Raw genomic sequence first — 26,348 nt, forward strand, 5'->3', positions numbered from 1 at the left:
TTAGGTTAGACATTAGGAAAAACTTCCTGTCAGGGTGGTTAAGCACTGGAATAAATTGACCACAGAGGCTGTGGAATCTCCATCATTGGGGATTTTTAAAAGCAGATTAGACAAATACCTGTCAGGGATGGCCTAGATAATACTTAATTCTGCAATGAGTTCAGACCGGACTAGACGACCTCTCGAGGTCCCTTCCAGTTCTATGATTCTAAGAGAATGGGCATGTCCCCATAATTCTGAGCTATACTATCCCATCAGTTTTTAAGATATTACCATCAATAGAGTTCTGCTTTAAAAATAATCTCACAATATGGGTCTCTGAATTTTTCTGGGAAAATCAGATGCTTAACATTACTTTAATAAATTAGACCAGGACATGTTGAAATATAAAATGACTTCAATTTTACTTTGGATATATTTCTCATGATTCATACTTAATGCTTTATTTTTCAAGTAAAAACAAGATGGTTACATAATATATCACTGAAGTACTTAGATAATAACTTAAAATAACAACAAAATAAACATGGGGGTCAAAAGTAACAACAGTATCAGACCTAGAGCAGTGAACTATCTAGCAATTTGCTTCAACTTGAACACACTTCTATTTCTTCAGAGCAACAACTGCATAGCATCTGGGGGATTTCACAGGATCAAATAACTTCACCAGTCCAGACCAGGTAATGTTGTCCTGTAAAATGATACATGATTAAAGCACATAAAAATGTGTTTGACTTAAAAGCTGAGATATGGGAATGGGTCCATATTTTGAAATACAAAACGGCAAAAAAAGGAAACTCTAACTTTTATGCAATACATGAAACAGTTGTGAACTCACAAAATAATGCTTATGAAAAGAAAAACAATCTGTGGTTTAAAGCCTTTAAATTATTTCTTACATATTGTCATGTGGGTCTACCACTCACTGTACAGATCTTTTCTTTTATGAATTACAAGCAGTGAAATTAAAGACAAAATCCTACTAACTTTACTCATTCAAATAGTACCACTGCAGTTAATGAGATTTCTTACATGAGTAAGTTGACTTGGATTTGGCCCTAACACTTTGTATGGTTTCTATAATTTCTATTTCATCTTGTCTAGAAAAATACAATTTGTGAGTCTACTAGTTACTCCTGAGGGAATTCTGCACCAAAAAATTAAAGTATGCACCAAAAAAAAAAATTTCTGTGCACAATATTTTAAAATTCAGCAAATTATATTTGTCAATACATAAATGTGGAGGTTCCAGCATGGCAGTGGGGAGCACAGACCACTGGCTGCATTGAGTAGGAGATCACCCTGTAGTCCCCTCTTCCCTGGGCCAGGTACTCAGTGGTGAGGCTGCACCCGACACTGACCCTGAAACACCCTGGGGCCCTGCCCTCTGCAACAGGTGCACCAGGAGTGGGCAGGCAGGCTCAGCCCAGCAGGATCCATGTATGGGGGATTCAGGTGTCAGCAAGCCGGACGGCACACTCCCTCACTCGGCAGCTCTGTGCTCACAGCAATGGGGAGCAGTGGCACATGACTCCACAATGCTCCCCCCTCAACTATTCCCATGGGCATCCCCAGCCCCAGGGTGATTTATCTCTCCACTGGCTGCTCCCGGCACTGGAATCGACATGCCTGTACTGTTGGGGAGAAGTGCATGACTGCTCTTGCATCTTCCCTTTGCTTCCCTATCATTTTCGGGGGGGGGGGCAAAGAAATCTACAGGGAACATGAATTCTGCAGTGTGAAGTAGCGCAGAATTCCCTCAGGAGTAACCAGTGCAAGATTAAATCTATGGGTATATTAAATTTAGAGAAGGTAAATCAGTGCTAACTGCAGAAGGTCTGATTTCCCAGTTTGGGAAATATACAGATCTCTTCATGATTTATAGTTAGTTGGAATTTGGGAAATACATCATTAGATATTTCAGAAATGCCTCCCTCTGTAAAAATACCGGTTAGAACAAAACCAAACATTTATTACAACTCATTTGCTCCAAGTGTACTGTAGAAGAGAATAAAACAAAACTTTCCTTATGATAAAACGAAGCTATTAAAATGAAAAGTTTATAGTGGAAAAAAGAGCTGCTCACACAAATGGGTTTAATATGAAAAGGTCACAAAACTTTATTTTGAATATAGCCCACAGTAGAAGCTTCAAAGAAACCACTATAACAGTCTTAACAAATTACTATTGGATGGAAAATGTTTTACTGGAACAGCATAAGTATGATAATTACTTTTGAGTTAATTAGGACAAGCTGAGACTTAGTGGTGTAATTCAATGGAAGTCAGAGTAGTTGCACCAGCTTACTGTACACCAGATCTGTATTTGGCCAGTTCAGATGTGCTATATGCTAGTCAGGTACAACTCAATTGATTATATAACTGAAAAAAATCTTTCTTTCATTATATATCTTAAGTAAGTAGGGATAAAAATAATCCATGTGCATTTTGGACATGATCCAAAGCCCACTGAAGTCCACAGAAAGACTGCCATTGAGATCAGTGGGCAGCAGATCAGTCCTTAAAATATCATTAGTTGAAAGCTCTAGTATACACAGGGTAACGTTTGTTTAGTACTTCCAGTATTACTTTCAATGATTAATATACCAATACTTGGTATGGAATAAGATTTGTAAGGGTTTAAATTTTTTTTTTACCGTCTACTGATTAGTAATTACCATACAATTAAAAGAACATAAACTTTACTGTTGCAGCTTTGCTTAAAATAATAATAAAAAAACATCTGCTGGGCATATGTTTAGACAAAGATGGAATTAATAGTTAAATTTTTGCAACAATGATGAGAATAGTAAGTCTACAACAGGGACTCTTTGGTGCTCAGTAAATAATTTGGTTAAAATAAACAGACTTCAGGTAACATAAAATATGAAGAAAACACACCTTCTCTTTGAGGTAGCAAAGACGATCCAGAAGTAATAAAACTTCTATACAGGGAGCCAGAACAACTTTCAACTGAAAGACAGGTTAGACACGATCATGGCTTTAGGAAAGTAAGCCAACATACTACTAAAAAGACAACTCTGTCCCCCAGAAACACTTCTAGGAAGGTGAATCATTTTCTTGAGCAAAACCTTTACAAGTGCCACCTTGCCAGTTCTTCCCTCTCTGACATTTTCAGAAAAATCTAGTAAAGATCAAAAGTCCATGGAATGTTATGAGCAGGGAAAGTATTTTATCTGGCTGGCTCTGAGGCATAATCTAATATGCAAATCATACTATAAGTGGCAGAAAGCTCTTGAATAGGGGAATAATTTTTTAGAAGATTTTTTGTGAAATAACTTCATGGAGACCAATCCAGTTTCAAAAGGAGTCTGACATTTCTTTCTTCTCATTCATAATCCCCCTTGAAAAAGAACCTTCCATGTGTTCTCGTTATTATTTTACTGACACCCAATATAGCTCTGGAATAGGATATCCTCGAAGTAAGACAGTATATCACAAAATAAGACGGTCCACCACCACATAAAATTCAACACGGTTCTATTCTGGACTAGCACATATATACAAGGTAATGTTTTTAATCCTTTGTTTTTACCATATTAAACGCTTCCAGCTCATTCATTCTATGCTTGTATTTTTCATAGTAATCCATTATACAGCTGTCTGGGAGCTGCAACAGGGGGAAAAAAAATGGATGACAACAATTAAAGCCATTCCTATTACCTAGCCAAGGCAAATTCTGAAACAATATTATTCTTTCTAATTAAGAGTGATGTCAAATGAACTTTAGTTTTGTTTGTTATAGGAGTACTTTTCTAAGGCTTATAATGAGCCATTTTTCTGTTCTCAATTACCTGAATTCTTCGATCAACTTTAGCCTTTTCCCTAACATGAAATATTCAGATATATTCATTATTCAGAAGCATGAAACCATTCTTAAATGAGCACTATACACTGAAGTGGAAGTAATGTTCCTATTTCTTACAGTGGATATTTCACATCAATTTTTACCAAGAAGTACAAAAGGGCTCACTTAAAAAGCCAAGGGGGGGCATATGATATGTCAGAGTAAAAGGAGTAGGAGTCAGGACTCTTGGGTTTTATTCCTGGTTCTGCCACTTACTCGCTGTCAGGCCCTGGAGAAGTCACACACTTTCTCTGTGTTCCAGGTTATCCCTCTGTGAAATAACTATAATACTTCCATATTACTTTTTCTCACTTGTAATTTTCCGCAGCTTCCTTCTCCTTCAGGAGACTGCCTGGTGCAGTGTTGCCAATGCCTGTAATATTGCAGGTGCTGCAGTTTGGGGCTGGTTTTGGTGAGAAGACACAGGCAGCTCTGGAATTTTGCCTGAGACACGTGCAGCTTTCCCCTTTGGCTACTAGAGGCCATTATGCTGCTTGTGTTACAGACAGCAGCCATAGGGAAGCTGGGGCACAACTGGGCTGGCCCCTATTCCAAGTTTGGCAGTAATGGCTTAACATCCCCCACAGTGCAGGAACTGTTCTTTTAGTGCAGGAAGAATGAGTTTATGAAGATAAGCGCTCTGGGGAAGCCCTCCCACTGAAAACTGGAGATGGGGGACAGCTATGGAGAATACCATGGGATTAGGAGAAGAAAAGCAGGTGGCTGCAGGATCCTGCAGGGGAGGAGTGGGACTGGGGGAATGCAGGATCCTACCTAGGGGATCCTTCCAGGATGGAGTGGGGCTGCCTCCCAGCTGGGACCAAGGAGAGCTCTGGGCAGTGAGAGGGGAGGAGTCCGGTCATCTGGGTCCAAATTCTCAAAGGAAGCTCAATACAGCAGCCACAGTTACACATGAGCAAGTTATCATGTGCATTTTTCACATGCACAGGGTCTGAATTACATATGCACATCTAACAGCATTTCTAACTACTTGATTTGTGCACACTACTGTGTTTATTCTACACACGGTTCTCAGAGTTGCAAGTGTAAAAAGTTGTGTGCTCAAAATATGAAAAATATTATATGAATATAGAGACCATATTATTCTGTGATATTTGGACATTATACTCTGAATGCAAATCACCAAAGGAAACAAAGGCCTTGTCTTCACTACAGGGGAAATTCGATCTAAGCTACACAATTTGAGTTACGTGACTAGCGTAACTCAAATCGACGTAGCTTAGACCTACTTATCGCGGGGTCCACACTATGCGATGTCGACGGGAGATGCTCTCCCATCGACTCCCCCTACTCTTCTCAATCTGGTGGAGTACAGGACTCGACGGGAGAGCGATCTGTGGTTGATTTAGCCACGGGTCTTCATTAGACCCGCTAAATCGACCGCTGATGCATCGATCGCCGCTCGTCAATCCCCCGGTTAGTGTAGACAAGCCCAAAGAGTATGCCAGCTGCACTTGCCAATTCTTTCTAAAGTCTCCAATTCTGAAAGAACTGGAGTGTGCTCCTAACATTCTCAGGCAATACAGGAAGACTGCACTGTGGCCAGAGTCTCTTCCGTCCTCTCCCTCCACAAATTCACACATTTTAGTTGGTTTTGGGATATATTCATGTTACTTTAAGTTTTAATGCACTATTGAAAATAATGTGATTTTGTACATGTGGTTCTTGCACCCTTCCTCTGAAAAAAGAAAGCCACAGATCTTTAATTTCCCCAGACTGTCAACACCATTATGTAATCCTCCACCATTTCCCTAGAACAGCTGTTGCCAAGGAGACACATCCAGTAGTGCTCTGTGGTAGGAGAATGAGCAGGGGATTTTAGATAAACAGAGATGTGCTTTCTTATTTTACTGCCCAGAATACAAAGTCTTGATTCTCAAGTGAGAGAACCATTCACTGTGCACAAATATCCGTACCAAAACCATGATCCCCTTTTCTCTTCCTCTTAAGATAACATGACACAATGTAACAATACGTGCCATTTATTACTGCTTGATATTTTCTTATATGAGTACTGAGAAGTTCTAATCAGGGACATGGCGCCATTGTGCCAGGTACTGTACAAATGTCTATGAAGAAACAATCCTGATCCTGAAGATAAATGACACAGAACAATGATACAATCCTATGCATATTCCATATACATACATATGTATTTACCCCCCAAATCTTATGGTTATAGGTGGATAAATTGCCAACTAACCTCATCTTTATTCCACTCAATCTAGCTATTGGATCATTTCTTATTAGCACTGTGGTCTTGAGGGGAGATTTAAAGGAACGGGTATCAGCATTACAGATTAACTCAAGGTGAGCGTTACACATGTAAGGAACATTGTGGAAGGCAGTATGAAGATGTTTGTGTGAGAAGATGAAAAACAGGCCGATAAGACTCATGTTGTTGGCAGACTGAAGGACATACATTAATAATAATTTCATACTCTCCAATTTTTTTTATACCATGAACAACATTTTAATAGAAGTCATGGATACTTCCTCTTACAGTGAGTGTGGTCCACCTTCCCTCCCATTCACAATCATGTAGTAACTATAGCCATTACATAATTACAAATGTAGTAGTAGGAAAGTAGTTGATATACTTTTAGATTCTTTTAATGCAATGTAGCAACTGGAAACAAGGAGGAGAACAGCTCTCCATGGACCATGGCCAAGTGCTTAAGTGCCAAGTGCCACCATTGGTCTAATCTGATTAATTCATTACTCTGCACTACATTTTCTTAAAATGAAACAATCCAATATAAAAACAAATACCCTACAGCTAAATTCCAAGCCCAGCGCTGCTTGTAAAAAAATCCATGACAACTGACAATATTTTGGCATATGTCAGTGGATTGTGAAGTCTGTTTTCTCTTTCTTTAAAAATGTAAGGCAGCGATCAATTTCACAGATTCCATCATCACTGGAATCTAATCTGGGGAAACACAAACAAAGGACAGGGGGCAGGTGCTGAAATGGTAATAAGTTTAAAGTGAGAGTGGGGAAGCACAAAAGTAGTAGGAGCTAGGTATGTAATAGCCTCTCAGGACACACAAGGCTAGGTGGTTAAATGTAAGGCTGCTGAAGTTATGCTGCATTATGACAAAGAAAGTAGAAGCATTAAAAAAAGAAAATCACGAGATGCTATACATTTGTTTTTCAAAGTAAAAAAAAATCATGTTATACATCTTGAGAAATACTCTGCAATCATGTAATTAAAGATTACCATACACTTATAGACAAGGAGAGGGAGAGTAAAGTGTACAGTTGTTATTTTGGAATTTCCTCCCTTGACTGTTTAATTGTATAGGTCATAATGTTCTCAACATAGTTTTTGTCTGGAATTTCCTAATTTTAACATTAAAAACAACCACCCACAAAACTAAGGCATTTAACTTCCAGATTTTTGAAGCTATGTTGGTTTTACAAAAAAATTGGTATCTAAATTACCTAACCAGGAAGTTTTTGGACAGACACTATCGAACATCCTATCCTAAGCATCTTAGGAAAGCTACAGGACAGAATCTAGGTTTCAGAGTAACAGTCGTGTTAGTCTGTATTCGCAAAAAGAAAAGGAGTACTTGTGGCACCTTGGAGACTAACCAATTTATTTGAGCATAAGCTTTCGTGGCTCACGAAAGCTTATGCTCAAATAAATTGGTTAGTCTCCAAGGTGCCACAAGTACTCCTTTTCTTTTAGGACAGAATCTCTTTCCCATGAAACTTCATACAAATCATAAAGCAGCCCTTCATAACTCCTTGGTCCTGACAAGCTCCACAGAGTCTAAGGGCTTCTCCCTTTTCCCATGCACATCTTCAGTACGTATTTCACTGTGCAGCTAAGTTTGTCATCGATGCATGCATAGCACAGCCTGCCTTAGTTACACCCTTTACAAGTTTAATGAAAAACCGCATGCAAAATATCTCACTGCCAATGTGCAACATGCAGTTTTGAAAGGGTCATATATGAGTCAAATTAACTGCAAAGGTCATTTGGAACATTCAAGCCATTGTTCTCCAGTGAGTGAAAAATCAGCAGAGAGGACCTTCCAATATGTTGATCTCCCCCTCTCCATGCAGAAGAGATAGGAGGTCAGCTACCTGTATAGCACGATCCCTCTCATTCTTCTGGCATGCTCTCCATAGGTCCAAAGAGTCATGCATGGGAAAGGAGCAGGCCAGCAAGTTAGAGTGACAGATTGTCAGGGGGCAGGGGAGGGAAAGGAGTGTACACATTGTCACTCTGGTGCAACTAGTGAAAAATGCCATATGGAAATTAATGTTGCCAATGGCATTAAAGATTATTTAACATTACATTAATGTTGGTATATGGCTGGAGCACCTGCAAGACACAGGTCAGCATAGAATCATGAAGACAGAGGGCCTCCATCTGGATGCTCCCCACTGGACTCCAAGGTCCACCGGATGTCAAAGGATCTACTGGGTGTGTGGGCTGGACCCCGATTTCTTCTACAAGAGAACAAACCATGGATGAATTCAGAGGGAAGTCCATGAAGAGAACCTCCCGTAGTTTCCCAGCCCCTATGTAGGCATTTCCATATAGAGACATTATCTGGCCTAATAAATTTAAGGCCGGGATTTTTAAAGAAGCTTATTGGGATTTGGGCACCCAATTCCCTTAGGCTTCTTCATAATTTCCAGCCTTAAATACTTGGTCTTACAATGGCCTTAACATGTAAATCTGTACTTAATACTATAGGAAACGGAACACACTGAAATTAAACTATTTCTTCCTTTTGACACTAATTTAGAAAGGAACATAATTTCCACAGAAACAAATGCATGAAACCACAGTATCAATTATAGAATAAACAATATGCTGATAACTGATACAGGACTGAACCCAGTATCTTTTGAAATATAGACTTATCTGACATGGATCATTGGCTCATGTTAACAAAGTATGAGACTGTTATATCTGGGGTGTAGGTGGCCAGGCCAGCAGTCTGCTGGGTGGGAATTGAAGGCAGGAGTTGAGACAAGTTACCAACCCAAGTCAGGAGATGGGTACCAGGGCCAAGCTGGGCCAGCGTCAAAGGTAGGAGTCAGGACTAGCTACCAAGCTGAGTAAGAAGACAGGTACCAAAGTCAAGCTAGGCTGGGGTTTAAGACAGGAGTCAGGAGCAAGATGTGGCATTAATGATTTGGAGGATGGTGTGGATTGCATCTTCAGCAATTTGCAGATAACACTAGACTGGGAGGAGAGGTAGATATGCTGGAGGGTAGGGATAGGATACAGAGGGCCCTAGACAAATTAGAGGATTGGGCCAAAAGAAATCTGATTAGGTTCAAGGACTAGTGCAGAGTCCTGCACTTAGGACGGAAGAATCCCGTGCACCGCTACAGACGAGGGACCAAATGACTAGGCAGCAGTTCTGCAGAAAAGGACCTACGGGTTACAGTGGACGAGAAGCTGGATATAAGTCAACAGTGTGCCATTGTTGCCAAGAAGGCCAATGGCATTTTGGGATGTATAAGTAGGGGCATTGCTAGCAGATCGAGGGACGTGATCGTTCCCCTCTATTCAACATTGGTACGGCTTCATCTGGAGTACTGTGTCCAGTTTTGGGCCCCACGCTACAAGAAGGACGTGGAAAAATTGGAAAACGTCCAGCGGTGGGCAACAAAAATTATTAGGGGACTGGAACACATGACTTATGAGGAGAGGCTGAGGGAACTGGGATTGTTTAGTCTGCGGAAGAGAAGAATGAGGGGGGATTTGATAGCCGCTTTCAACTACCTGAAAGGGGGTTCCAAAGAGGATGGATCTAGACTATTCTCAGTGGTAGCGGATGATAGGACAAAGAGTAATGGTCTCAAGTTGCAGTGGGGGAGATTTAGGTTGGATATTAGGAAAAACTTTTTCACTAGGAGGGTGGTGAAATACTGGAATGTGTTACCTAGGGAGGTGGTGGAATCTCCTTCCTTAGAAGTTTTTAAGGTCAGGCTTCACAAAGCCCTGGCTGGGATGATTTAATTGGGGATCGGTCCTGCTTTGAGCAGGGGGTTGGACTAGATGACCTCCTGAGGTCCCTTCCAACCCTGATATTCTATGATTCTATGACTGCCACCAGTTGAGTATTCTGAGGAGCTGCCGGGACTGCTGCCAGTCGAGTACCCTGAGGAGCTGCTGGGACTGCCAGCTGCTGAGTACTCAGAGGAGACTGGGGGCCCATGAGCAATGGGGGCCTATGAAGAGGTACAGGTAGGAAGTAGCCCAGGGAAAACCAGACTTTAGTCTGGTTGTGTTGCTGCAGCTGCCATCAGTGTGTTTTGGGAGGGTCCCTGCTGACACAGTGGTGGGATCACATGCCACTGGTAGGGCCCTGGGCTGGGATCTGGTGGAGTAGGGTGGACCTGGGTCCCCCTATTCTTCCCCCTTCGCTGCCAACCCCATAGCTAGGTATTGGCTGCATGCTCACTTTAGGCCCTCAGGCCTGTAGACTGCTAACTACTGTCTGCCACAGCCAGGAGGTTGTGGCTATAGACTATTTGTTGCTCTTCCCCACCCTGAGGGCCAGAGAATATGCACTGTTCATTATTGTCTGCCCCAGCCAGGAGGCTATAGACTGTGTGTCGCTCTGGTGATGCTGGTAAAAACAAGACATGTATCAACTGTCTAAAAATATGTTCAAGGAAATGACAAAAATTGCTTTGGATACATTTTTGTAAGACAAAATGATAATGAATTCTAATTAACAGAATGATCAACGTATTATCTACACAGTATCAGTCATAATCTAGTTAGTTTTACCACTGAAAAATGAAATACTCTGCAATTCACAAAGGCACAATCTTAATGTAGCAAAATTGGAATAGTAATTTTAACTAAGCCTAAATATCTTAAAAATTCACTGCAAGACCAATGAACATCAAGTCCCCTTGAGAATACCCATATCCTGACTCAAATTAATGATCATAAAAGAAATGTACCAGTGAAATTATTACAATATAAGCATTCTTTTAAAAATGAATGGCATTCCATTCCTTCAAAGAATGTTAATAAAAATAACAAGCTTGTTTTATTGTACAGATTAAAAGTACTACTGCTCTATATACCGCACAAATGAAGGGCTGTACCAATAAAAAGCATCCCATATCATAAGAATAATAAAAGACAGCAGGTTATGCGATGATAAACATTTCTCGTTATGTGCTGCATAAAAAAGCTAAAAATAAAATAAAAAAGCATCAGGAGATTCAGAATATTTTTCGTTCTGACTTTCTAGATGCAACATAACAAATATCAGAGCTCTTTAAATTATTTTTAAAGAGAGGAAAATGTCTTTGCTGCAGGGTTATTGTTTCCAGGTATGCAATTTACTGCTGTGCCATTCATTTAAACACCACTAACATATTGTGCAAAACTGAAAATGAAAAATTTTAGGCACAGCCAACATTTTTGATGCAGCACTATGGATTTAGAAAATCAATCAAACTTACAGCAATATATACAAACACACACACTCTTAAGATAACACAGACTAAACTGTGGAATTGCTACTGAATCTCCATAGTACATATTTAACTGGATACTTCTGGAGGAGTTGTTAAATTCTGTGTGAAATATTTTGACTACAAGACAAAGTAACCATCCTCAGTGAAAAAGTTAGCTATACCTAATACAGTAGCTTGTATGCTTGGATGTGGTGAAAAGATGGATTCAAGGTGATTATTTAATACCTTTTCTCTGTAGGTGGAATATCAATTGACAAAGCTATCTCTATATAGAATTTATACTTGAATGACTTAACTCTTGCATGAGTTCAGGCTGCCACAAAGAAGCCCTGAAGAGTATAAAAAATAGCAATGGTGCTAAGACATTGGGTGCAAAGAAGGTTGAAAAATGGATTTAAATAAAATTTAATCTTTTTGCATTAATCAGTGTTACTGTATTGATATAAAACAATTAAAGAATAGATATTTTCAATCATTTTCTATAAATAACATGGGGGTACCTACCATTACATTACTACCAAAAGGTTCCAGATTTTCATATTTAGATGTCCATCTAGGACAGAAATACTAGAAACTGAGCTTGTTACTCTCTTTAAACATATTAACTTGGACAATTTAGTGGTAAACCTGGAGTATATATCAGCACTGAATTTGGCCCATTATGTTTTATGCACACTAAAACATAGGCTATCATGAGAGAGCTTTAAAAATACATGATACGAAAATGACAAATTCATAAAACTAAATTATAAGAAGATCTTGAGAGTTCTGCCATAGCAAGTTTTATTACACTTGAAGCCATTTGCTGTATTCCTTTATATTGGGCTGGGGTGAACATGCTACCTATTTAGGGTAGGAATAGTTTAGCTTAAATAGATTATGAATTGTTAAAAGTAAAAGTAACAATGAAATATATTTGCAAAATAACTAATTTTTAATTTACCTGAGAATGTCCGAGTCCTGTTTCAGGTTTTCTGAGGCATGTACGAACACTTTACTCCTGTGGGAATTCTGTGTCACTGCACGTGTGCAGAATTCATGTTCCCTGCAGATTCCTTTGCTTCCCCGCAGAAAAATTACTTATGACAGGAAAGCAATGGGAAGCGGCAAAAGTGTTCATGAGCCCCTCCCCGGCAGCACAGGCAGGTTGGCTTGAGTGTCCAGAGCAGCCGGTAAAGATGTAAATCACTGTCAGGAGGGGTGGGAGAGGGGCTGGGCAGTTGTGCAAGTGTGTGAGAGAGAGACAGACAGAAAGACACTCTCTTCCTCACTATTGCAGCATGCTCAGCATGGAGGGGCAGGGCTTCAAGGTATTTCTGAGGAGGTAGGCATGGAGCAGGCTCTGTCCCCTCCGGCAGAGCAGAATGTAGCAGCCTGCCTGCTTAGTGAATTGTTCTCATTGTCTTTGTGAGTTCCCCGAGGAGTATAAAACAGGTGTAAAAGTTTTAAGACTTCTTCACATTGCCAGAGGGATGTAAAGGACAGTATGGCTTTATAAATGCTTATGGTGCTTTCGTGATTAGAGCTGGTCTAAATTTTTGAACAGAAAGAATTTCCTATCAAAATGTGCTCCAGGAACTGTTTGCTACTGACCTTTCTGGAGATGGTCAGTAGCCAATATAAATTGTGAGTTTGATTCCCCAGCCCTCACTTGCTCTTCAGTTGCCTATGATGTAACACTGAGCATACGGCTGCATATATTTGTTGACTAATAACTAGAAATAAAGGGTCAAACCTAGCTACATTACTATTAGACAGAGGGGGTTTCGGGATTCCCTCCAATGCTCCCCACTCCCATTCTTCATCCATTGTATTGTAGTTTAAATAAATTACTGAAAGAATTGAAACCAGAGTGATTATATTGCGTTATTTTGACAAAATATGCACAATTTTGCAGAATTTTAAAATATTGTGGACAGAATTTTTAATTTTGAGTGGCACAATTTTAATTTTTTTGGCATAGAATTCCCCCAGGAGTAACACTTGTATCCTTGACTGACCTACTGAGGTGGAAGGTCAGCTTGGTAGGCAAAAAACCCATATCCATGCATGCTCAGGAGTAGCAAAGCACCTGCAAATGAGCTGTCTTCCTTCCCTTTTCCAAGTAGCCCTACTCCCTACCCTGCTTTCTGCTGAGGCTGCAGAGGGAGCTTGAATATTTTTTACTGGACAGTGGTAGCAAAACTGGAAAGAGAGAAAAACCCATCCTTTCTGTTTCTTTTTCTTTCTTAAAAGATCAAAGAAGCCTTTAAGTGGAAAGGTGGACACTCCTCTGGAGGAAGGAGCTGGTATAAGTCCCTGCATCAATCACCCAAGGTGTCTCTGTTCTGCATAAATGTGAAAGTAAGAAGTGCTTCCTCATACGATCACAGGTGACAAAGGGTATTTGGTGAATTAGAAAGTAAGAGAGCTTCTGCCAGATAAGGGCTTCCTCTCCTCTTTCTAGCTGACTGCTGGTGCTTTCTTCTTACAAAATTGTGTGTATCTATGTGAATGTGACTAGAACCAGTAACTGTGTAAGGACAAAGAAACCATCTTTGAGAAAAATACTATCCTCACTCCTCCACACCCTCCCTCACTCCACTACTGCCTTTTCCCCTTGTCCTATCCATCATTCTATCAGAACTGCACAAAAAGGTAGGCAAATGTAGTGCCTCCCCTAGGGTTATTTTTTAGCCCCAGGGAAGTGGTAGGCTTGACTGTCCACCAAAGGACGAAATGGATCTAATGCAACAACATTCAAGGCAGAAACAACCATTTAGAAATTTCACAGGGCAATCAGGAGCACATTTTTATCCTAAACTGTACATACAAGCTAGAATTTATAACGAATTTTTTGGGCAGATTCCAAACTATATAGCCATACAGATGACTTTACTAATGTGAGAAAATGGCAAAATGTTCCCGGTCCTCTTTTATAAGTGACTTCTTGGGATTTCCCATTTTTGATCGTCTTCTACTTGGACTCTTAGCCACATATAAATCTCTCATATGTAGCCCTTCCTGCTTTGGAATGATAATGGCTAGTATGAAAATGTTCTGTCTCTTACTCCACATCTCTCACAGTAACTTCCTAAGACTGAGAACCAATCCACAAGCATGTTAGATTAGCTAGACACTTCACTTGTTTACAGAGTTTTGAAGATTAACAGATGGTCATTATAGAATCAGAAACACATTAATATATACTTGTTCTCCATGCACAGATTTGTTTAAATATAAGTTTGTAAATGTAATATAACATAGATTTAATCTAAAACTGTACACTCTGTGAATTATTTAATATCCAATTTTAGATCTTTTTACTGCCTCCCTCCATTGTGAGAACTTTTTACACAAACATAATCTGGTTATATAATGAATTAAAGTATAGACAGAACTGGATCTATTCCTCTGGTCTTCTACAGCTGTGGCTAAAGTATTTCATTTTAATATTGATAGCAGTATGGTAGTCCAGTGGTAGCACAATTCAGAGCATGAGTTTAGGTCCAAGCTTCCATAGCATGACCAGCTGGAAATGCTCAGGGTAGAGCACACACATTCCTTGAGCAAAAGGAATGTCTCCTGTTGCTATACCACTGTATCCTCCAATAGAACAAAGACCCTCAAATAAGGGGGATAGGAAAATAAGAGTACGGGAAGCTGAAAATGATGAGGGGTTAATTTATTAAGCAAAAACCACTTATTCTGTTATCTCTGCCGCACTATTCAGCTTTTCTGATCTTCATAACTTTAACCACTTATTCTGTTATCTCTGCCGCACTATTCAGCTTTTCTGATCTTCATAACTTTAAATAATAAAGGTGAAATATCTCCATATTTGTGCAGAATAATGGTTCATTTGGAACTATAATGAAGACACAGGAGGCATGCTTATCATACCTGCAGATGAAATAAGAAAGTTATGGAAGGCTGACCAGCATAGTTTCAGCACAGGCAAAAGAATCCACATCCTTGATCTGAAACTCAAGCATGTGGGAGGTGTGTTTATTTATGTTAGATGACAGCGTGTGTAAAATGGGTTTTATATAAGGAGGCATTCAGTCACTATGGTCATGGAGGCCACACTGAGTATCTACATAGAAAGCGGAAAGGAAAGGCTTGATTTATACCAAGTCATCTAAGACCTAAGTCAACACAGTTAAAGGGAAAGCAAGGGAATTACTCTGGTTTTCCTATTGACACTGCCATTCAACTTATTACCCATCTGGCACTGGTCACTGTCAGAAGCTAGGACACTGGTCTTGATAGACCATTGGTCTTAACCAGTATGGCCATTCTTATGTTCTTACCCGCTGTTCTATATCATAGAATCATAGAATATCAGGGTTGGAAGGGACCACAGGAGTTCATCTAGTCCAACCCCCTGCTCAAAGCAGGACCGATCCCCAACTAAATCATCCCAGCCAGGGCTTTGTCAAGCCTGACCTTAAAAACTTCTAGGGAAGGAGATTCCACCACCTTCCTAGGTAACGCATTCCAGTGTTTCACCACCTCCTAGTGAAAAAGTTTTTCCTAATATCCAACCTAAACCTCCCCCACTGCAACTTGAGACCATTACTCCTTCTTCTGTCATCTGCTCCCACTGAGAACAGTCTAGAGCCATCTTCTTTGGAACCCCCTTTCAGGTAGTTGAAAGCAGCTATCAAATCCCCCCTCATTCTTCTCTTCTGAAGACTAAACATCCCCAGTTCCCTCAGCCTCTCCTCATAAGTCATGTGTTCCAGTCCCCCAATGATTTTTGTTGCCCTCCGCAGGACTCTTTCCAATTTTTCCACATCCTTCTTGTAGTGTGGGGCCCAAAACTGGACACAGTACTCCAGATGAGGCCTCACCAATGTCGAATAGAGGGGAACAATCACGTCCCTCGATCTGCTGGCAATGCCCCTACTTATACATCCCAAAATGCCATTGGCCTTCTTGGCAACAAGGGCACACTGCTGACTCATATCCAACTTCCTGTCCACTGTAACCCGTAGGTCCTTTTCTGCAGAACTGCTGCCGAGCCAATCGGTCCCTAGTCTGTAGCGGTGCATTGGATTCTTCCGTCCTAAGTGCAGGACTCTGCACTTGTCCTTGTTGAACCTCAACAGATTTCTTTTGGCCCAATCCTCCAATTTGTCTAGGTCCATCTGTATCCTATCCCTACCCTCCAGTGTATCTACCACTCCTCCCAGTTTAGTGTCATCTGCAAACTTGCTGAGGGTGCAATCCACACCATCCTCCAGATCATTTATGAAGATATTGAACAAAACCGGCCCCAGGACCGACCCCTGGGGCACTCCACTTGATACCGGCTGCCAGCTAGACATGGAGCCATTGATCACTACCCGTTGAGCCCGACAATCTAGCCAGCTTTCTATCCACCTTATAGTCCGTTCATTCAGCCCATACTTCTTTAACTTGCTGGCAAGAATACTGTGGAGACCGTGTCAAAAGCTTTGCTAAAGTCAAGGAACAACACGTCCACTGCTTTCCCTTCATCCACAGAGCCAGTTACCTCGTCATAGAAGGCAATTAGATTAGTCAGGCATGCCTTGCCCTTGGTGAATCCATGCTGACTGTTCCTGATCACTTTCCTCTCCTCTAAGTGCTTCAGAATTGATTCCTTGAGGACCTGTTCCATGATTTTTCCAGGGACTGAGGTGAGGCTGACTGGCCTGTAGTTCCCAGGATCCTCCTTCTTCCCCTTTTTAAAGACGGGCACTACATTAGCCTTTTTCCAGTCATCTGGGACCTCCCCCGATCGCCATGAGTTTTCAAAGATAATGGCCAATGGCTCTGCAGTCACATCCGCCAACTCCTTTAGCACTCTCGGATGCATCGCATCCAGCCCCATGGACTTGTGCTCGTCCAGCCTTTCTAAATAGTCCCGAACCACTTCTTTCTCCACAGAGGGCTGGTCACCTCCTCCCCATGCTGTGCTGCCCAGTGCAGTAGTCTGGGAGCCGACCTTGTTCGTGAAGACAGAGGCAAAAAAAGCATTGAGTACATTAGCTTTTTCCACATCCTCTGTTACGAGGTTGCCTCCCTCATTCAGTAAGGGGCCCACACTTTCCTTGACTTTCTTCTTGTTGCTAACATACCTGAAGAAACCCTTCTTGTTACTCTTAACATCTCTTGCTAGCTGCAACTCCAGGTGTTATTTGGCCTTTCTGATTTCACTCCTGCAAGCCCGAGCAATATTTTTATACTCATACCTGGTCATTTGTCCAATCTTCGACTTCTTGTAAGCTTCTTTTTTGTATTTAAGAGCAGCAAGGATTTCACTGTTAAGCCAAGGTGGTCACCTGCCATATTTACTATTCTTTCTATTATCCACCTCCTTCACAGAATCAGATTAGTCCACCTATTTTCCCTGGATTACAAAGGCATCTAGGAGCTTTAACCCTAGCTCTGCCAAACCCTGTACTGAGTCTTTTCATGCTATCAGAGCATGGTAAAATTGTAAGGAAAATTGAATGAACCAGGAAGCGTTATCAGCTCATATGAGTAAAGGTCTCAGCTAAACCTTGTTCCTGGCTTTGATGCTGTATCTACAGTCTAGTACTCATTTTATGATTTTAGGCCACAAAGAGGATGCAAGAGTTATGTGGTGGAGTACCCATCTCCACCACGTATGTCTTGGAGGACAAAGGAGAAGGAAAAGCATATTGTAAATGTATCTGGATAGAGATGTTCATTAATTATAAACACTTAGGCTTTAGAGTGTATTTTCTGGGGGGTTTCAAAAACATTATTTAGACTACTAGTAATCATACAAAAATAAAAAGGTATCTCACAAGTCATAAGTTTTAAAATGAAAATGAACGTATTTTAAAGAAAATAAAAGTGGCAGTTAATCCCCAAACTGAATATACAAACTGAAATAATTTGTCTTGGATAAATATTGTTTAATTCACAAAGAGCTGAAGATGCATTGATGTATATTCTAGTAATAATAGCTGCTCACATAATATATACAAATAGCTCCATCAAAATTCTGGCCACTTCTTAGAATTTACATTGGTATGTGAATTGTATGCAATATGAAATCAGCTGCTTACCTTTGACTCATCTAGTTCAAGCTTCTTCAGAGACTTTCTGACATAATCCACAAAAGAGGAAGACTTGGAGAAAATTTTACCAACATGCCGATCACTGCAAATGTAGTATTGAGGTTATTCTTTTAATTTTCTCAGAACACAAAAGTTCCATATTATTGTTTCATAAATCTCAGCTCCATTAAAAACATATACAATAGATATTCTAAGAAGTTAGAATAATAATTTATTTCAATTTTACTTTTTCTTTTATCTAAAAATACATCAAAGCAAGCTAACTAATACCCACAGAAGTTTTTAGACCAAAAATATTATTACTCATGAATACCTGAAATTATGAATGAGGTGAAGGTGATATTTTTTATTTCCATTCCTCTCCTATCATTGTTTTTATTTTATTGGATCCATTACACAGTGTCCATTTTCAATGCCTCACTTGACAATATTAGCAAGAGTTCAATGTTTATGAAAGCAGAACTTCTTCAATGTCATCTGCTGATCCAGGATCACATAGTAAGTTAAGTGTGATTCTGATCTTATTTATGCCTTGCAGATTTCTCTCCTAGATGTACGTGTAGTATGTGATTCTCATTTAAATTAGGCAATGTTAGAATTTTCCAGATTTACAATTTGGGGTGTCTCTTCAGAAACTTGACCAATATTTGAATTGGTTCAGGCAAAGTGGTAAAGCAATGCACAAAAAGTACCAGAAGGCAAACAGAAGATGCACTCACATTAGCAAATTACATGTAATCTCCGTTTGAAATACCTTAGGAAAAAAATGTATGAATATGTTTTGTCAGAACTCAGTCTGAATTAACGTTCAAAGCCATCACCTACATAACACACAGCTCCAGGTCTCACTGACCTTGGTAGTCTTGTACTGTAAGAATCATAATCCCAAAGACATTAGCTACTCACAATATTCTCTTCAATGTATTATTTATGAACAAACAGATTTTCCATAAAATATTAATTAGATATTATAACACTGGCAAACCAGGTGCCAATTTCTGCCAAGGTCCCCATGCCTCACTTTGATACTGCCAAACACATAGCTAGAATTAGTCTGGTTCACCTGTGTTTTTACTACTGTTAAAATAAGTATGAGCATTATAAAAGTGTGCTTAATATTTAGACTTTATTGAATGCTTGTAAGTTGTTGTATGCATTAATCTCCCTTATAACATCTGTATCCCATATTTTAAGATAGTCTTTGAGTCTTTGCGTGGTATGTTTCTGGAACTGTAAATCACCAGACAGGAAAGGGACCTGAATAAGGGCTTGCCTACACTGGCACTTTACAGTGCTGCAACTTTCTCTCTCAGGGGTGTGAAAAAACACCCCCCTGAGTGCTGCAAAGTTCATTGCTGTAATATGCGGGTGTAGACAGTGCACCAGCGCTGTCCCAGTGCTGGGAGCTGCGCCCCTCGTGGAGGTGGTTTTTTTAGAGCGCTGGGAGAGCTGTCTCCCAGCGCTGTGCCGTGACTACACAAACTACATTAAAGCGCTGCCGCAGTAGTGCTTTAATGTTGCCAGTGAAGACGTGCTCTTAGTGTGAAACGCTGGCTTCCAAAAGAAGGCATTAGGTCCTGCCCAACACAGAAGACCGCTTGACACCAGATGAACTACTGTGGAACATCAGAGGACAAAATACTTTGTTAATTGCTCTCCCTGTCTCCCAATCCCTCCCACGAAGAGGAGAAGTGCAAATAAATTCCTCCCATGAGCTGAGCTGGCAGTTTAGAGGAGAAAGGTGAATAAAAATCTCTGATAAGGAGAAATTGTATCTCTGTGCTGCTTGTACTCTCAAGAGCAAGGTTTTCTAGGCATAAGCAAGAGGTCCCCAGTGTTTAGCCTGGGTTACTTCAAGGGACAAATAGAGCTTATAAAAATACTTCTATTACCTTTTGAAACTTAAGACTGTAACTCCTTTGTGTATGTATGTTTACCTGCTTTAACCTTGTAAATAACTCTCTTATTTCCTTTTCCTAATTAACAAATCTTTAGATAGTTTATTATAGAGTTGGCTACAAGCATTGTCTTTGGTGTGAGATCTAAGGCGCAACTGACTTGAGGTAAGTGACTTGTCCTTTGGGACTGAGAGCAACCTGAACATTGTTGTGATTTTTAGTGTAAGAGACCATCTATCACAAAAGCAAGCTTGCTTAGGTGACAAGGCAGATTGGTGTACCCAAGGGGACTGTCTGTGGCTCCATGGTTAGACTATTATAGTACCTGAGGAGTTTGCACTTGATGCTTGGTTAGTGAAATCTAAGTATAGAACTTAAAGCCAATTTGGGGTTTGTGCCCTGCCTCTTAACAGTCTGTCCTGAATGCATCCAATGAAGTGAGCTGTAGCTCACGAAAGCTTATGCTCCAATAAATTTGTTAGTCTCTAAGGTGCCACAAGTACTCCTTTTCTTTTTGCGAATACAGACTAACGCGGCTGCTACTCTGAAACCTGTCCTGAAGTTGGTACTCATGCTCTTGAATCACTGTAGGACAGCTTGACAGGTATATCTTCTTAAAAACTATTTTACTGGAAACTCATAGAAAGCCTATTCTTTCCAACTGTGAGCTTGATTCAAAGCCTATTGAAGTTGACAGAAAGACTTCCATTGATATCATTGGGTTTGGGGTCAGGCTCCAAGTTCTTTGTGTCAATTAACATTCAATTTTATTTTATTTATTTTATTTTATTTTTAGGGAAATAGGAAATTCCTGTGACTGTATTTTTTTATTCCAATGCAATAAAACCTCTGGGCAAATGCAGTCTAAAGACTACTTAATGGCTATGCATTTAAAAGATTCTTTGAAAAAAATAAGCATTTAGTATATCTGTCCCACAAATCAGAAGCAGCATAGTTGTAACAAGAAAGATATATACTGAATACATGGAGCTCTAAAAAGTCAGAATAGGCTCTTAATGACTCAAGGCATCATAATTCATTCTTTTAATTGTCTTAAACTGCTTTTTAAGTGTTATTGGATAAGGAACCTGACATCTTAAAAACTGCTGAACTGGTCCCACAAGGCTTCACCGAGACAAAGAAAATTCCAGCTACTTCATCAAAACTGGAGACATTTCACATTAGCGAGCTTAAAAACTGGGCCTAAAACTCTTTTAATTTCAAAAGTGCAATCTTTATTACGTCCCCCATGTTACCTTTACTTTAATAGATAACATACACTGGTCTAGCCCATACTTTCAGTTTTTACAACCTAGTTCTCATGTTCTGCTAAATCTTCTTTGTAGTTTTATTATACATAATGTCAAGCAAAGGAAGAAATTCTTCTGTTGGGAGGTTGCCCATCGATGGAAAAAGCTATGCTCCCATCCCAAATGCCAAAGACAATTTGCCAATTGTCCTGGGTGTCCACACTGGCTCTTGGGCTCCCCGCTGTTCAACTCAATGTGCACTGACAGGCCTTCAAGTCAGTAGCTGACTATGAGACCTATGATAAAGAAGCACTCTCAGATGCAGTCTGTATAGCTCAAAGCTGTATTGCTGTGCTCACCACATGGAAGAAGGCAAGAACACATGGTGAGGGTTTAACCAGGCCTCAACTTTACTAGTCAAATTATCTTCAAGGTTACCATTGAGATGGAGTCCCGTGCATTGTTCCTTTGCTAGTTCTTGAGGGTGCTCTCACCACAGGGGGAGTCAATCATCACACTAGGAAGTTCTCTGGGGACCTCCATCCGCCCACGAGCATCTCTCCCACTTTTGGGGGCTGAGGCAAGAGGAGATATTAACCCCCATCCTGCTGCTAGGACTGCTATAAAGGGCATTGGCAGGGTGGTCCCCCCAGGGTAACATTCTAGCCCCTGATTTGCATTTCTCCCCAAGGGATTAGACATGTTGCTCCCATCTCGTAAGGAGATGTCATTGGGATGCTCATTATTTTACCATTCTTTCTTGAATATGGAGCCTAAATCAGCTAGTTCCTCCACTGGGCACCTGTCAAAAGTTGTGACAACTTAAATGACTCTCACATGTGCCCTCTGTGTGGGAGAATCCCAGCCCTCCGATTGTACAAAAAACTCAACCCCTAGATTTCACTGTGAGGAAGGTGAAAACCCAACCAGCCTCAGTCAGTCTGGTGGTATGGGGAAAAACTCCTTCCCAGCCCCAAAGCAGCAACCTACATAAGGGAGAGAGGGTGAGTCGACCCCTGGACAGATTGGAAAACAGGAAGTGGCCCTGAGCACAGGGCTATTTTTATGGCTCCAGATCTCATGTCAAATCCAGCAAGACCTCCAGCCCATCCTGGAAGTCCCATGGGGGGCCAGAAATCTTGCAGGACCTGATCCACCCTGTCCTTTATGCCCTCTCCCATTGTGGGAGCCACCAGACTCTCTCCTCACTAGGCTTTTTATTGAATTTGCAACAGTTGCCTACATGTCCAGTGCCAAGGATAGGGCAAATACCTCTGCAATGCTGGAAGGGCAAGAGCTCTTTGTGGATGGTATCCTCTGCATATGGATTCAGAGCAAATGAAAGAGCCCAGTATTATTTACTGACTGCATTCGTAATATAAACAGATACAGACAGAATTTAGGGCCTCATTCTGCAACTCTCATGCTAGTAGTTACAACTTGCAGAATAAGGGAGGAAGAATTAGGCCTTGGTCTCAGAATCTCATACCTTTTGATGACACCGTAACATTCCTCTATAATAACCTGTAGAACAGCTCGATAAAACAATGATTCTGTAGGCAGCTGGAAAAAAGAAAGCAAAGAACATCAGGAATGTAAAGTTGGCAACAAAATCAAGACCAGAGTAACCAGAATGGTGTTGGCTGCCTTACCTAATTACTGGTTTGTATTCTCTCAAACCAGTCTTATTAACCTGGTTGAGAGGACAATTTACTAATTTTCCTGTTTGCAAGTTAAAATGGGTCAGAGGACATCATAACCATAATTGTGAGAAAAAATAAACACAGGAAACTGCAGAGTTTGATAGGAAGTGGGTGGAGGGATAGGGATTAGAGAAAAAGAAAGGAAGATGGGCCAAATTCTGATCTTCATTTGTAAGCCCAGGGAACTCTATTGCAGTTACTGGAGTTATTCCAAAATTGCACCATCAAACTTCAGAGCAGAGCCTGGTCCAATGAATAAAAAAAGAGGCAAAAGGAAAACATACTACCTGTGTCAAAACATTTTCTTATTTATAGCTACTTTATCATGGTTCCCTGAAACACTGATATCCATGCAGAAAGTTCTGCACTTATAAAAACAGTGCAGTGCATTTAAAACTTCATACCTTTAGGTATGAAAAATGTGTTTACTTAAGAAAAGTTAATGTTTGTCCGTTAAAAATGTAGTGCCAAATGCATCTCCTGTGTAAACCCACTGAAGTCAATGGGCTTACAATGGGGATAAGTTGGCCTGTAAATCTAGTCTATTAAATACTTGTACAGTTAGTGTGCATACACAAAAAAATGATAAATTACACAATAATGATTTAAAGTACTCAGAGAACAGAATTTAGACAGGGATTTAAAAAACGAGAGACAAGTGCGATATTCCCGCCAGAAGCAAGCCGCTGCAATAAATCATACAGACATTCTCAATCACAATACTTTCCTGTCTCCTACAACAGTAGTACTAAGTGAAAAAGTTACTGGTCACTACCCTGCAAGATTAGGAAGACATCTGGGGTTTGCCTTTTGTATTTGTGGTTACATGATTGTAAATTACTTATACTATAGTGAAAAATATTATATAGCTTCTGGTTTTATGTTACCCAATATCTGTCCATAAATTATAGCCATATAAAAATACAGTTACAAATACTTTTCAGTGAAAAAAACTACTAAATATTCATGCTCATCCTGGTCTTCACATTTCAATTTTCTAACAGCTTATGAGTATGCAATTTAGCATAAAATATTATGTTAATTTGATCTCAGGCTTTTGGAGGTGTCAGGGTTCCTTCCCCACTCTGAACTCTAGGGTACAGATGTGGGGACCCACATGAAAGACCCCCTAACCTTATTCTTACCAGCTTAGGTTAAGAACTTCCCCAAGGTACAAACTTTGCCTTGTCCTTGAACAGTATGCTGCCACTACCAAGCGTTTTAAACAAAGAACAGGGAAAGAGACCACGTGGAGACGTCTTCCCCCCAAAAGATCTCCCCAAGCCCTACACACCCCCGTTCCTGGGGAGGCTTGAGAATAATATCCTAACCAATTGGTTACAAAATCATCAAAGACCCAAACCCCTGGATTTTGGAACAATGGAAAAATCAGTCAGGTTCTTAAAAGAAGGATTTTATTTAAAAAAAAAAGAAAGGTAAAAATCATCTCTGTAAAATCAGGATAGAAAATACTTTACAGGGTATTCAGATTCAAAACACAGAGGATCCCCCTCTGGGCAAAACCTTAAAGTTACAGAAAACAGGAATAAACCTCCCTCTTAACACAGGGAAAATTCACATAAAACAAAAGATAAACTAATCCGCCTTGCCTGGCTTACCTATACTGGTTGCAGTATTGGAGACTTGGGTTAGGATGGGTTGGAGAAGACGGATTTCTGTCTGGCCTCTCTCAGTCCCAAGAGAGAACAACCACGTAAACAAAGAGCACAAACAAAAGCTTCCTCCCAAGACTTGAAAGTATCTTGTCCTTTGGGTCAGGTGACAGCCAGGTTAGATGAGCTTCTTAACCCTTTACAGGTAACAGGATGTTGCCTCTGGCTAGGAGGGATTTTATAGCACTGTATACGGAAAGGTAGTGACCCTTCTCTTAATATTTATGACAGGGGCTCTCAGGCTAGCAGGTGTGGTCCACACCAATCATGCTTCTGTGCTGAGTTTGTATCTGCTTTCTGAGAAAATATGGACCCAGCAGTGACAGCTGGGAGGATAAGAGGAATGGCCTACATGGTTTAGGAGTTTTGTCTGCAGTGTGCTGTACCAGATTCAGGAACACAACCAAGTACCAGGTTAGGCTTCTGGTGGAGCAAAACACTGTTAAATTTCTCTAGTTACTAACTGAATTTTAACCGTGGAATATGATCCCAGAGAGCCAAGTATGTCAGTAACTGTTTGTTAACTTAATTAAAAGTTGTGTGTTCAAGGCCTTTTACATAGTATTAGGAGCTTTTATAATTTACTTGCTATATAGATAATAAAACATTCTTAAAATACACGGGACTATCTTACACTGTAATTTTTGTTTCAATAAAAAAAATTAGTTTACTGCTGTTTAACTTGTTTTAAAAGTTAGATGTACCTAAAGTTCTGCTCTTCCTCCTTTATTAAAATAAATTTTTAATAAAAATTTGAAAAATAACCTTTTCCACGGTTTCCTATAGTATTTTATGAACAATATTTTTACAGTTTCATATTATTTCCTTGTGGACAAGTTTTTGCCTCAAAAACACCACAAGTGTTGGAAATCTCTGCAGAAATTACCAAAATTTAATGAGTTGGGAAGAGCCTGAACTAACTCCTTACTTCTAGTGACCATGTTGCTAGACCTAAAAACATTGTGGTTCTTCAGAATAAAGGGGTCAGTGAATCCTCTAAAGATGAGCTTCACTGGGCTAGGAGCCTCTGTTGGAGCAGTTCGTGTAAGAAAGCATCCAAAGTTTGGAAAGGTAATTTTATACTTTAAGTTTTGAAAGAAGCACTTTTGGATTTAGTGAAGAATATTAACCAGCATGATTAAGCATAAAGTAGCTTACTATTAAAATAAGGTATTTTCAACTATATTAAAATTGTACTTTCTCTAAAATATATGTTAGCTTACTCTTAAATGTCTGAAGAAAATAAGATACGTTAGCATCACTATGTGCAGACAAGGCAATAAAAATGCAATTCTGTGTGCTGAAACATGATATCAATCTGACTTTGATTTATATTCTGTTAATTGTAGTGTTTTAGAACCCAGTAAGTCACAAGTTCAGGAGAAGGTCATGTATTAAAAGT

The 26,348-nt window shown here is 40.1% G+C and overlaps 1 protein-coding gene across 3 annotated transcripts in view; it reads right to left on the bottom strand.

Annotated features, from left to right (window-relative positions):
* Nucleotides 1–426: 426 nt before the first annotated feature.
* METTL25 (methyltransferase like 25) overlaps nucleotides 427–26,348 on the bottom strand; it is a 105,543-nt gene continuing 79,621 nt past the window's right edge. For 2 of the 3 annotated variants that reach the window (XM_073327623.1, XM_073327622.1), the window contains 5 exons: nucleotides 23,060–23,133; nucleotides 18,411–18,504; nucleotides 3,556–3,630; nucleotides 2,901–2,972; nucleotides 427–691 (listed from right to left, as the gene is read on the bottom strand). In XM_073327623.1, the coding sequence (XP_073183724.1) occupies nucleotides 605–691; nucleotides 2,901–2,972; nucleotides 3,556–3,630; nucleotides 18,411–18,504; nucleotides 23,060–23,133 (402 nt within the window). In that variant the 3' untranslated portion in view covers nucleotides 427–604. Of the gene's footprint in view, nucleotides 692–2,900; nucleotides 2,973–3,555; nucleotides 3,631–18,410; nucleotides 18,505–23,059; nucleotides 23,134–26,348 lie in introns of those variants that run through there. The other variant, XR_012156728.1, reaches the window with a different exon arrangement.

The sequence above is a fragment of the Lepidochelys kempii genome, chromosome 1 (assembly GCF_965140265.1).
Source record: "Lepidochelys kempii isolate rLepKem1 chromosome 1, rLepKem1.hap2, whole genome shotgun sequence".
In the NCBI taxonomy this organism is placed as follows: Eukaryota; Metazoa; Chordata; order Testudines; family Cheloniidae; genus Lepidochelys; species Lepidochelys kempii.